General features: G+C 40.6%; 1 protein-coding gene across 9 annotated transcripts in view; it reads right to left on the reverse strand.

The window, feature by feature from the left end:
* Eif4g3 (eukaryotic translation initiation factor 4 gamma 3) overlaps positions 1-12,991 on the reverse strand; it is a 239,339-nt gene that overhangs the window by 38,163 nt on the left and 188,185 nt on the right. For all 9 annotated transcript variants that reach the window (XM_042688417.1, XM_042688416.1, XM_042688413.1 and 6 more), the window contains 4 exons: positions 12,116-12,210; positions 8,706-8,799; positions 4,887-5,004; positions 1,446-1,666 (listed from right to left, as the gene is read on the reverse strand). In XM_042688417.1, the coding sequence (XP_042544351.1) occupies positions 1,446-1,666; positions 4,887-5,004; positions 8,706-8,799; positions 12,116-12,210 (528 nt within the window). The remainder of the gene's footprint in view (positions 1-1,445; positions 1,667-4,886; positions 5,005-8,705; positions 8,800-12,115; positions 12,211-12,991) is intronic.

Below are 12,991 nucleotides of genomic sequence, written 5' to 3' on the forward strand. Positions count from 1 at the left end.
TTACAATTTTCCTCTGAAATCCATTTAAGCATTCCAAGTAACAAAAAGACAACTAACTTGAAAACTATATAAAAATTACAAGGGACCAATATGACTGCATGATTAAGACTTGGAAGATGTAGAAAATGTCATTAATGTAAACTTTTTAATCACTGTTTTGTGTAACTTTCCAGTTATGTGCTAGGTATTAACTTACTTCACCTTCATAATGTTAGGGTTACTTATGCTGATTTAACAGATTAAGTCAAGGGAAAGGGGTTACATACATAAAGTAGTTTTTACAGCATTACCTCAGCAGGTCTTTTTTACTCACTAAACAAGTTTTTACACCCTAAGCACATACAAAATACACCAAGAAGATGAAGGCAATAAAATACAATTGGATAACGTGGGCCTGGGCACTATCCTTAAGGTTTTCAGCTCAAGGTGAGCACTCTACTACTTGAGCCATAGCGCCTCTTCTGGTTTTTTGAGTGGTTTTATTGGAGACTTATTGGAGACAAGAGTCTCACAGAGTTCCCTTGCCCGGGCTGGCATTGAACTGCAATCCTCAGATCTCAGCCTCTTGAATAGCTAGGATAACAGCGGCATGAGCCACCGACACCCCCTTTCTTTTTTAAGCAGTAACTTAATAATGAGAGTTTTCATACAGCCTGTATACACTAATAGCAACAAATACTAAGGAATTAGAGGACCTGGAGGAATTCAGATAGATTCCTATATACAAAGAGGACGTTGTCACCAAAACAATAAACAAAGAAGAAAATGTTCAAATTGCCAAGCAAAGAATACCTAAAAAATGGAAATGAGGGCTGGGGATATGGCTTAGTGGTAGATTGCTTGCCTAGCATCCATGAAACCCTGGGTTCTATTTCTGAGTACCACATAAACAGAAAAAAACAGAAGTGGTGCTGTGGCTCAAGTGGTAGAACGCTAGCCTTGAACACAGGCTCAGGAACAGAGCCCCAGGATTAGCAAAAAAAAAAAAAAAGGGATATGAACTTGAAACAATCAAGTTACTCTTAACTTTCAAGGTGACGAAATGTGTGTTGCTATAATGTTTATTCTGAGTTTTACTTACACAAAAAAGTATTCTTATTTGTCCTTCTAAATTTAAGTCTAACACCTTTTGTCTTATATTTCTATTTCTATCCTTCAAAGCCTCTCACCTTGCTAAGCATAGTAGCACACATCTCTAATTCCAGGGACTCCAGAAGGAGAGACAGAAGGATCATGGTTTGAGAAAAAGTTTATATACTAACAAATAAGCGGCCTATCATGGTGCAGGAAGTATAGGTAGGATTATGGTTAAAGGCTGTGCAAAAACTTGAGAATCTATGGGAAAAAGAACTAGGGCAAAGAAGGATGGAGGCATAGTTCAAATGGCATAGCATCTGCCTAGCACATGGTAGGCCCCGAGTTCAAAGGCGAGTACCAGACTTTACCTGGGTCTCCAGCTTTGCCCCTCTCAGCCTCAGTGCTGCTCCTCTCCACGCCCACACCGCCTGTCAGCTGTTTTACAGTCTCCAGCATCTCTCTCCGCTGTTCTTCCTGAGACTGATTGTCTAACAGATCTTTACTGCTGCCACCTCTCATGAACGTATTCGGACGAGCTGTTGCAGATGGCAGGGGCTTGTCATTCTTCTCCCTGCCCATGCTTCCACGACTTAAAAGACAAAACAATACTTTTCAAAATAAACATCCCCTTTGCATTCACATGATGTAACACTAAAATTATGCCAAATAATTTTCAGAAGACCCTTTAGATGTAAGTCAGCAATTCTATTTCAAAGTATTATTATAGTACTTAATATTATAATATAGTATTAATATAAAAGGCATTTATATACTCTAATGGAAGTACTTATTAAGATTTTTTAAAAGACTACTCCCAGGCACTAGTGGCTCATACCTATAACTCTCCCTACTCCAGAAAATTGAGAACTAGAGGATCATAACTTAAAGCTGAGGCAGGAAAGTCTGAGATTTTGTCTTCAAAATAATCAGTAAATAGCAGAGCAATAGGCATGGCTCAAGTGGCAAACCGCCAGCCAAGTAAGCGTTTCTAATGAGAGTGAGGTCGCTGGTTCATACCTGAGTATTGCCAATAAAAAGACACTATTGCCAATAAAAAGACACTATTACTAATTCCTTATTTTAATTCATAAAGCTTTTTCAAGGGGGCGGGGGAAGGCTGGGCGCTGGTGGCTCATGCCTGTAATCCTAGCTACTCACAAGACTGAAATCTGAGGAATGCAGTTTGAAGCCAATCCTGGAAAGAAGGTCTGTGAGACTCTTATCTCCAATTAACCACCAAAAAAGCTGGAAGTGAAGTTATGACTTCAGTGATACACAATTGGATACCTTTTCTTTTTAAGCAGTAACTTGATAATAAGAGTTTTCACACAGTCTGTGTACTCTAATAGCAATAAGGAGTAGGGAATTAGAGGACCTGGAGGAATTCAGAGAGCTTTCTTACATTGTTATGTCACCATAACAATTAATAAACAAAGAAGAAAATATTCGAATTGCCAAGCAAAGGAATACCTAAAAAATGAGAATGGAGTTAAAAACAAGTTATTCTTAACTTTCAAGTTTTTTGTTTTTTTTTTTCCCCCGTCGGTTGTGGGGCCTGAACTCTGGGCTTGGGCACTGTCCCTCAGCTCTTCAGCTCAAGGCTAGTGCTCTACCACTTGAGCCACAGCACCACTTCCGGCTTTTTCTGCTTATGTGGTACTGAGAAATCAAACCCAGGGCCTCATGCATTCAAGGCAAGCACCCTACCACTGAGTTACCTTCCAGTCCTTCAAGTTATTCTTAACTTTGGATATCCTTGAGCAAAACAGCTAAGGGACAGTACCCAAGGCCTTGAGTTCAAGTTTCAAAACAAAACAAAACAAAAATCATGAGCTAAATGAATGCAAGGGAAACAAATATCATAAGAACAGATGATCTCTACTGAGAAACTATATTCATTTTAAGAGACTCCTATTTAGTCTCCTTTTAAACAATTCTAATTAGCTGGGCAAAAACAGTTCCTTTGTCTATTTGAGTTCAGAAGCATGATTATAAGGGAGAGACTTAGGTAGGGTACAAATGTAACTTCTGGAAAAGAGCACACACAAGTACTTAAAAAGCAGAGACATCAGTGGAAATTCATGGCAATGCAAAAGAGCCACAGATAACTTCAGTAGCAAAACTCATGTTGATGGATAATCTAAGTGTTCCTGAAAAGACACACTAAGTGTATTTTATTTCAGAAGCCTAGAGAATTAATGAGCAATATTGTTTAGAAAAATCTAATGAGATTCTCAATAATAATAATAATAATAATAGTAGTAGTAGTAGTAGGTAAAAGTTTGTGAGACAGTTGCAAAAAAGCTTACATTAAAAAATTATTTTCAGGGGCTGGGAAGGTGGCTCAGTGGCAGAGTGCTTGCCTTGCATACACAAGGCCCTGGGTTCAATTCCTCAGCACCATGTAAGCAGAAAAAGCCAGAAGTGGTGCTATTGTTCAAGTGGTAGGGCTCTAGCCTTGAGCTGAAGAGCTGAAGGAAAGCTCCCAGGCCCAAAGTTCAGAGCCCACAACCAACAAAAAAATTTAAAAAATTAAATGAATAATTTTTAGCTGGACACCAGTAGCTTACGTGTATAATCCTAGCTACTCAGGAGGCTGATATTTGAGGTTCATGGTTCAAAGCCAGCTCGGGCAGTTATGTCCATGAAACTCATCTCCAATTAACCACCACAGCCATCCCAGGTGGTAAACTCCATGAGACTCCTATCTACAATAAACCACCAGAAAACTGGAAGTGGTGCTGTGGTGCTGTGGCTCAAGTGGAAGAGTGCTTGCCTTGAGCTGAAGAGTTGAGGGACAGCTCCCAGGCCCAGAGTTCAAGCCCCACAACCAATCAAGAACAATTTTTTTTCCTCTGGCCTAGTGGAGCTCCAGTGTTAGAGTACTTGTTTACCAAGCAAAAGGCTGGAGTTCAAATCCCAGTGTCCCTACACTATATTCTGTTATTGTGCTATAGACCCTTATTCTATGTAAACCAGGTATGAATATGTACTTGTCTGCATCAATCTTATTAAAAAAAGAATAGGGGCTGGGGAGGTGGCTCAGTGATAATAGCGCTTGCCTTGCATGCCTGAGGCCCTGGGTTCGATTCCTCAGCACCACATAAGCAGAAAGAAAAAAAGCCGGAAGTGGCGCTGTGGCTCAAGTGGTAGAGCGCTAGCCTTGAGCTGAAGAGCTGAGGGACAGTGCCCAGGCCCAGAGTTCAGGCCCCACGACCGGACCAAAAAAATAAAAAATAAAAAAAAATAGGATATGACCTGTGTAAAGGTTACAATGAAACGGATTGTTCTGTACTATTAATTGTATAATTGTATTCATACAAAAAGAAAGCCAACAGGAAAAAGAAAAGCAAAGGTAGGAAGATAGAACAGGCAGAGAAAATAGTGAAAAATAAGGATCTCAACAACTAGAGGAAAGTAAGAACATAGTCATCATGTTTCTTAATGTTCTTGAGGGCACAAGGTAGTTATTCTACAGCATCCTGTCAACAATATACCAAGCCCTAGACATGACTGAAGAGTTCTGTGGAGAAGGGTTGGCTTTCTTAAGAAAAAAATATTAGCTGTCAGGTAACCTTCCCTTCCCTTCCATCACATCCCATCCCAAACCCAACATCCAATTATGTTGGTACAATCAAGATTAAAGAAAGAAATCAACCTTGAGGATGGAAGGAATGAATGCATAGCATCAGCATCACGATCCACATGTGTGTAACACACACACACACACACACACACACACACACACACACACACACACAGAGGCAAGCAAAATGGCCTGGAATAAATATGAAAAATATGATTCTTACCTGGTTAATGTCCTTCGGGGATCAAACTCCAAAGGTGTTGCTGATGGGGACCCTGACGGTGCTGGAGGTTGAAGAGCAGAGAATCTATTTAAACTGGAAGCTCCTGACCGTAAGGCATCTGTAAGTATTGAAGATTTGGAAAAAATACAAATCACATGGCTACATGCAGAAAAAGTCAATTACCTGCCTCCCAGGGTTAGGGGCCCAAACTAGGATTCTTTGATCCTTTTTTCCTTCCTTCCTTTGATTAGGAATGTCTTTCATTTTATACTTTATTGTATTTTATTTTATACATGTTGTCCAGGTTGGCTGGAATTCCTGGGCCCAGGGGCCTCCACAGTAGCTGGGATTACAGGTGATGGCTGTCATACCTGAGTTTTCTAACAATTTCAGTTAAGCCAACTTCCTGATCCATTTAGCACATTCTGAGAAGTAAAGGACTAGAGGGATTTTGTAAAAAGAAAATAATAAATAAATAGCATTTAGCAATCTTTGGTGATAATGTGTGTGTATATGTATTTTTTTTTTGGGGGGGGGGCAGTCCTGGGCTTGAACTCAGAGCCTGGGTACTGTCCCTGAGCTTCTTTTTGCTCAAAGTTAACACTACCACCTAAGCCACAGTGCCACTTAGGCCTTTTCACTTTATGTGGTGCTGAGGAATGGAACCCAGGGCTTCATACATGCTTGGCAAGCACTCTACCACTAAACCACATTCCCAGCCCCGGTCATTATAATTTGCACTTTTAAAAACATATAAGTCAAAGGCCAGTGACTCATGCCTGTAATCCTAGCTATGTAGGAGGATGAGAACTGAGGATTACAGTTTGCAGCTAGCCCAGGTTAAAATGAAATCCATTATCTGTGAGACTTTTTTTTTTTGTTGACTGTGGGGCTTGAACTCAGGGGCCTGGGTGCTGTCACTGAACTCTTTCGCTCAAGGCTAGTGGTCTACCACTTTAAGCCTTAGTTTCACTTTTAATTTTTGAGTGGTTAACTGGAGATAAGAGTCTCATGGGAACTTTTCTGCTCAGGCTGGCTTTGAACTGTGATCCTCAGATTTCAAGCCTCTGGAGTAGCTAGGATTACAGGTGTGAGCATCTGGCTTCTGTGAGATTTTCATTTCCAATTAAGCAAACCATTCCTTGACCTACACACCACTTCCCCCCCAAAAAGCTGGAAGTGGATCTGTGGCTCACATGGTATAGAACCAGCCTTTAGCAAAAATGCTCAGGGACAGTGCCAAGGTCCTGCGTTCAAGGCCCAGAATGGGCACAAAAGAAACACATAAATATCCTAAGTGGGGTATAGTAGATAGGGAAGCAGATCAAAATGAACTACAAGACTGTACAAAGTTAACCAATATAAAGATTATGATATCATTTGAGTAAAATTATATACATGTGTATTTTTTTTGTTGGTCATGGGTGCTGAACTCTGGGCCTGGGCACTGTCCCTCAGCTCTTCAGCTCAAGGCTATTGCCCTAACACTTTGAGCCACAGCGCCACTTCCAGCTTTTTTCTGCTTATGTGCTGCTGGGGAATCGAACCCAGGGGTTCATGCATGCGAGGCAAGCACTCTACCACTGAGCCACCTTCCCAACCCTACATGTGTATTTTTAAATGAATAATAAAAAATTTGAAAATTTAAGGAATTTCTTTGCTGTTTTTGGCTGGTCCTGGGTTTGAACTCAGAGCTTGAGTGTTGTCCCTGAGCTTTTGTCCTCAAGACTACAGTTTGTCACTTGAGCCATAGCTCCACTTCCAGCTTGTTGGTGGTTAATTGCAGATAAATGTCTTACAGGCATTTTTGCCCAGGCTGGCTTCAAGAGATGATTCTCAGATCTCAGCCTCCTGACTAATTAGGATTACAGGCATGAGCCACTAACTGCAATCTCTGAAGTTTCTTAGGAGGAATATTAGCAGGAAGCTAAAATTGAAGCTTTCCTTCCTCTCCCCATATTTTTGGGTAGTACTGGGATGTAGACTCCCTTTTCCAATGAATTTCTTTAGTTATAAAGACATGATGTGGGCTGGGAATGTGGCTTAGTGTGAGTGTGCCTAGCAAGTATGAAGCCCTGGGTTCGATTCCTCAGTGCCACATACAAAAAGAAAAAGCTGGAACTGGTGCTGTGGCTCTAGTGATAAAATGAATGCTAGCCTTGAGTAAAAGAAGCTCAGGGACAGTGCCCAGGCACTGATTTCAAGCCCCAGGAAACTGGATTGGGGGGGGGGCGGAAATGGGGGGAAGGAAAGAGAGGAGACATGACTATGACAGTCCATTTTTAGTCTTTTTACCTAAGGTGCTTGGGATCTAATTGAAGGCTCTGTGCATGTTCAGCAAACACTGAGCTATACCTCAGCTAGAAGTCCTAAAATTCCTACACCGTGTCTTATTTTTTTATAAGAATTCTGAGAAAAGCTTCAATCTAATTCTTTATATTTTTAAAGCTCCCAGATGAAATGATTTTATGTATTAAGACTACTATTATTATTCCTGTCATCCTAGCTTCCAGGGAAGCACAAGTAGGAGTATCAACAGTATAGGCTGGCCAGGGCATAAAGTGAAATGCTACCTTAAAAAAGACCAACTGATTTTACACACACATACAAACACACACACAAGTCAATGGGCTGGTAAGTAGAACAAGAGGTACAGTGCTTGCCTAGCACTAAGTTCAAACCCTGGTACTGAAAACGTGTTTTTAAAAAATATCAAGCCATCTAGTGGCTCAGGGTCTATAATCCAGTTACTTGGCTGGATAGACTCAAAGATGTGGAGGATAGTGATTTAACGCCAAGCTGGGCAGAAAGTTAGCAAGACTTCAACAAATAAGCTTGGAATGGTAGTATAGTCCTGTAATCTCAGCTAAAGGAAGGCATAGGTAGGAAGATAGTGGCTAGACACTGGTCTGGGAAAAGTGTAATATTTTATTTATTTATTTATTTTTTGTCGGTTGTGGGGCTTTAATCTGGGCTTCGGCGCTGTCCCTGTGCTCTTCAGCTCAAGGCAAGCACTTCTACCACTTGAACCACAGCGCCACTTCCGGTTTTCTAGTGGATTTTTGGAGATAAGAGTCTCACAGACTTTCCTGCCTGGGCTGGCATTGAACTGCGATCCTCAGATCTCAGCCTCCTGAGTAGCTAGGATTACAGGTGTGAGCCACCGGTGCCCAGCTAAGTGTGATATTTTATCTGAAACATAACTAAAATAAAAATGCGCCAGGAGCATGGCTCACTTGGTAGAATGTAAGGCCCTGAGTTCAAGCCTGATACTAAAAAACAAAAACAAAAACAAACCATATTCTTCAGTTTTTTTTTTTTTTTTTTTTTTTTTTTTTAGGTCCGGTAGTGGGGCCTGAACTCTGGGCCTGGGCGCTGTCCCTCAGCTCTTCAGTTCAAGGCTAGTGCTCTACCACTTGAGCCACAGCGCCACTTCCGGCTTTTTTCTTTTTTGCTTATGTGGTGCTAAGGAATCAAACCCAGGGCCTCGAGCATGCAAGGCAAGCGCTCTACCACTGAGCCACCTTCCCAGCCCATATTCTTCAGTTTTTAGTTTCCCTTTTAATTAGGAGGTCCAATAATTTGTCTACCTAGGTTGGCTTTGTGAACAACAATAAAAGAACATAAAGGACAACCTAAAACCTCAAAAATGGGACACCTTCAAATGTTCTCTTATACAGCAGGGAAATGATGGTTGGCAATAGTTAAGTAAATATTTCAAAATAGTCACTAGAAAGGATTCTGAACATGTCTAACAAGAAGAAATGAGATAAATGGTAACAGACAACAGTGGCAAGGGCAGGGCGATACCACACATACCAGTTTCGCTTGCTTTTGCTCCTCCACTGCTGCCTTTTCCCCAGCTTCCCAACTGTGCTTTAGGTACCAGCTGAATTTTCTCATCAATTGTGGGCTGTAACAAAAGTGGCCAGAAGTCATTTATAGGAAATATGCTAGAAGACTAGTTCTTCTCTGTTTTCTTCTTCAGTGCAGTAGATGCAATTTTTGCAACAGATTTGTTTGGAATAACAGTTTACAAAACAGGAGTGAAGATATACTGTTACAGTGGATCACTGCAGTCAAGGACTTGCGTGAACTCAGTTCCACAAAATGCAGTCTGAAGGTACTAGTCAGGAGAATATACTGAGGTGGGTGGGTCTCTTCATTTAGGGTGATTTATTAGTTTGTCAAATGTATTAAACAAACTTGTAATGATTTTGCTTGTATAATAGTGCCCAACAATTTAAGAAAGAAAAAAATAGGAATGCATAAACATTAAAAAAATTCATTCACAAATTTTATCACATTATCAAAGATAATAAGTTGGGGTTAAGAGTAGGGTAGAATATGAGAATCCAAGAAAGGGGCATAGGAGAGATAAGAGAACAGTACTATACTCTCTCAGGAGCTTGGTGTCTTTTACATTTAACATGCAAGCACAACTTTAGGAGAAATGAATGGAATTACATTGTAACATGTTACTACCAAATACAAAAACTGGGGGCTGGGAAGGTGGCTCAGTGGTAGAGCACTTGCCTTGCATGCATGAGGCCCTGAGTTCGATTGCTCAGCACCACATAAGCAGACAAAAAAAAAAAAAAAAAAAAAAGCCAGAAGTGGTTATGGCTCAAGTGGTAGTACGCGCTAGCCTTGAGCTGAAGAGCTTAGGGACAGCGACCAGGCCCAGAGCAAAGCAAAAAACAGAAAACAAAAACTGGAATATAGTGGGGTTGTTTTCGTAGCAAAAATATTCTATATTGTAACAGTAATATGCTCTCTTGATATGTAACATGCTTTCACGCAAATCCCTCCTAATCAACAATGAGTATGATTAGTGTTTTTGAACTTTCTCTATGTTACATAAGAGAGTGCCTATAATAGTACAACTGCTATATATAAAAATTATTAAGCCGGGCACTGGTGGCTCACGCCTGTAATCCTAGCTACTCAGGAGGCTGAGATCTGAGGATCGTGGTTCAAAGCCAGCCCGGGCAGGAGAGACCGTGAGACTCCTATCTCCAATAAACCACCAGAAAACCGGAAGTGGTGCTGTAGCTCAATTGGTAGAGCGCTCGCCTTGAGCTGCATAGCTGAGGGACAGCGCCCAGGCCCAGAGTTCAAGCCCCACAACCGACCAAAAAAAAAAAAAAAATTATTAAGTTTTTCAAGCTTTTATGGTACTGGTCTTAGACATTTGACAATAGTACTATTTTATCTCATGCTGTTCATACAGAAAAAGTAATGTTAAAAACACAAATTTTATCATTAAATATTGATGTAGAATATTCAAAGACAAAGTCAACATTGAAGGAATCATTCAAATGCACAATTGCAATATTTGCTAGACATGGGGGTGGTTGGGAATTAACTTGTTTTTAGCAATGGAGTTCTTGCTTTAAGATAAAAACATCAAGATGAATGTGCCAGATTCTTAGAAAACAGCACCCTACCAAAGAAAGGTCTTCATAATGAAGCAAAACTTTGCCAAACACAAAGATATGTTAATTTTTATCACTTTTACTGTGTTTTGTGTTGTTTATTTGCTTTTTTGTTTATGAAACAAGGTCTTGTTATATAGTCCATTCTAGGCTCAAATTCACTTTGTAGTTCAGATTTCCCTTGAACTCTTGAACTCCTTGCCTTTGCCCTCCGAGTCCTGGCATTGTAGGCATGTACAACTAGACCCAGCATTCTTTAACAAAAAGAATTTTGTTTTATCTTTTTTTCATTTGATGTTTTCACACTAGCTTTAGATTGTCTTTAGAATTATACTGGCAAGCTGCCAATTTTCAGAATTAGGGAAAATGTATTACACATAAAATATGTATTATACATAAACAATTTGCAAAACCAAATGGACTGGGAAGATCTTCCTTCCTTACTTTTTGTGTGCTGATCCTGGGGCTGGAATGCAGCAAAGTCTGGGCACTGTCCATCAGCTTTTGTGCTTAGGGCTAGTGCTGTACCACTTGAGCCACAGCTCCACTTCTGGTTTTTGGGGTACTTAATTGGAGATAAAGAGTCTCATGGATTTTCCTGCCAGGCTGACTTCAAACTGTAATTCTCAGATCTGGTGTGAGCCACCAGCGCCTGGCTGAAAGTTCTTATTTTTAATTCTGCTTTCATAACATTCTTTTAAATTCTTCACTGATGCTTACTGCTTCAAATATCTGGAGAGAAAATTCTCCCGTTTTACTGTCTATAGATTCTTAAGAGACAGGAAGGTAGAATATATTAAGACTCTTTATTCAAGAACAATTTCTAGAACAGTCTTCTGAGATTTCTTTTAGGCCTTGTATACAGAAACTGTTTTCAGAGTCAGATTTAAAATATTAACTGAATCTTTCACAGATACAAGGATAGATCATGTAAAAGTCTGCAAGGCTTCTTAAATATCTTTATCATCACTTCTTTTTATCATAAGCATCCCACCTAAGAATTAACTTAGGTCTTCCTATTAAGAAAACCCTCACAGAACTTGTCCCTGTGGCTAATGTCTCTAAATTTACCTACTTAAGAGGCAGAAATTGGGAGACCAAAGGTCAAGGCCAGTCTAAGCCTAAACTAAAGTTCCTGAGATACCATCTCAATCAATGCTATAGAAGAAGCACAATGGCTGGGCACAGGTATATACTTTGCACCTCAGTAACATGGGAATCATAAAACAAGAGGATTGTAATCCAGGCCCACTCAAGCATAAACCAAGACCTTATCTAAAAAATAACCAACAGCTGGGCGCCAGAAGCTCACAGCTGTAATCTTAGCTACTCCGGAGAGGAGGCAGAGATCTGAGGATCACGGTTCAAAGCCAAGCCTGGGCAGGAAAGTCCATGAGACTCTTATTTCCAATAAACCACCAGAAAACTAGAAGTGGTACTGTGGCTTACATAGTAGAGCACTTGCCTTGAGCTGAAGAGCTCAGGGACAGTACTCAGGTCCAGAGGTCAAGCCCCACGACTGACCAAAAAAAAACCCAACAAGAACATAAAAAAGGCTGTTAGGAAGGCTCATTGGTATAGTGCCTGCTTAGCAAGTGCAAAGCCCTGAGTTTCTACTATAAGAAAAAAAGAGAAAAGGTAAACAAATAAAAAATGACTAGTATCAGAAAGATATATAAACTACATTGATCAATTTTATAAAATATACAATGTGGCTATTCTATGAGTGAAAAATACTTAGGAGACTCATGTTAAGAGTGTTGCAAATTACATTTTAAATGTCATGCTCACCTTAGTAATTTTGAGGAATTTGGAGGGGTCCAGTACCCGACTGTTCTTGGCCCCTTGCACGGTGTTCCATCCACCTTCATCCACTCTCTGAACACCTGCAAGGAGACAGAGTAAGCTAGTCTCTCATGTATTTCAAGTCTGTATGACAATGAAAAAAAATGAGTAAGATTTTCACTCCAATTTAACCCAGGAAAAAGACAAAAGAAGCTGCTAAAGTATTGTTAGCAATCTCTAATATCCTCAGCATGAAAACATCAAGCAGAGGCATCCTGCCTATACCGGATCTACTGTTTTTATTTTTTTTTTATTTTTGGGTCCGGTCGTGGGGCCTGAACTCTGGGCCTGGGCGCTGTCCCTCAGCTCTTCAGCTCAAGACTAGCGCTCTACCACTTGAGCCACAGCACCACTTCCGGCTTTTTTTTTTTTTTTGCTTATGTGGTGCTGAGGAATCGAACCCAGAGCCTCAGGCATGCAAGGCAAGCACTCTACCGCTGAGCCTCCTTCCCAGCCCCCCTATACCGGATTCTCTAGGAAACATTACTGACCTACCGGGAATCAAGTGATACAAACAATTCAGTGACAAGGCAGAGGCCAGATCTGGTGTTTACAGAGTTAATCAGTAGAGGATTTTGAGAACAAGTTAGTGCTGGTGCTAAGTCTTGAGTTCAGGGGTCTGGGTGCTGTTGAGTCACAGCTCCACTTCCAGTTTTTTGGTAGATAAGAGTATCAAGGACATTTCCTGCCCAGGTTGGTAAACCATGAACCTCAGATCTCAGCCTCCTGAATAGCAAGGATTACAGTCAGAATGAGATGAACCACCAATGCCAGATGGTATGGGGGTTTTAACTTAGGATCTCACATTTGCTTAGCTTTCTA

The sequence above is a fragment of the Dipodomys spectabilis genome, unplaced genomic scaffold (assembly GCF_019054845.1).
Source record: "Dipodomys spectabilis isolate Male_0828 unplaced genomic scaffold, ASM1905484v1 ptg000118l, whole genome shotgun sequence".
Lineage (NCBI taxonomy): Eukaryota > Metazoa > Chordata > Mammalia > Rodentia > Heteromyidae > Dipodomys > Dipodomys spectabilis.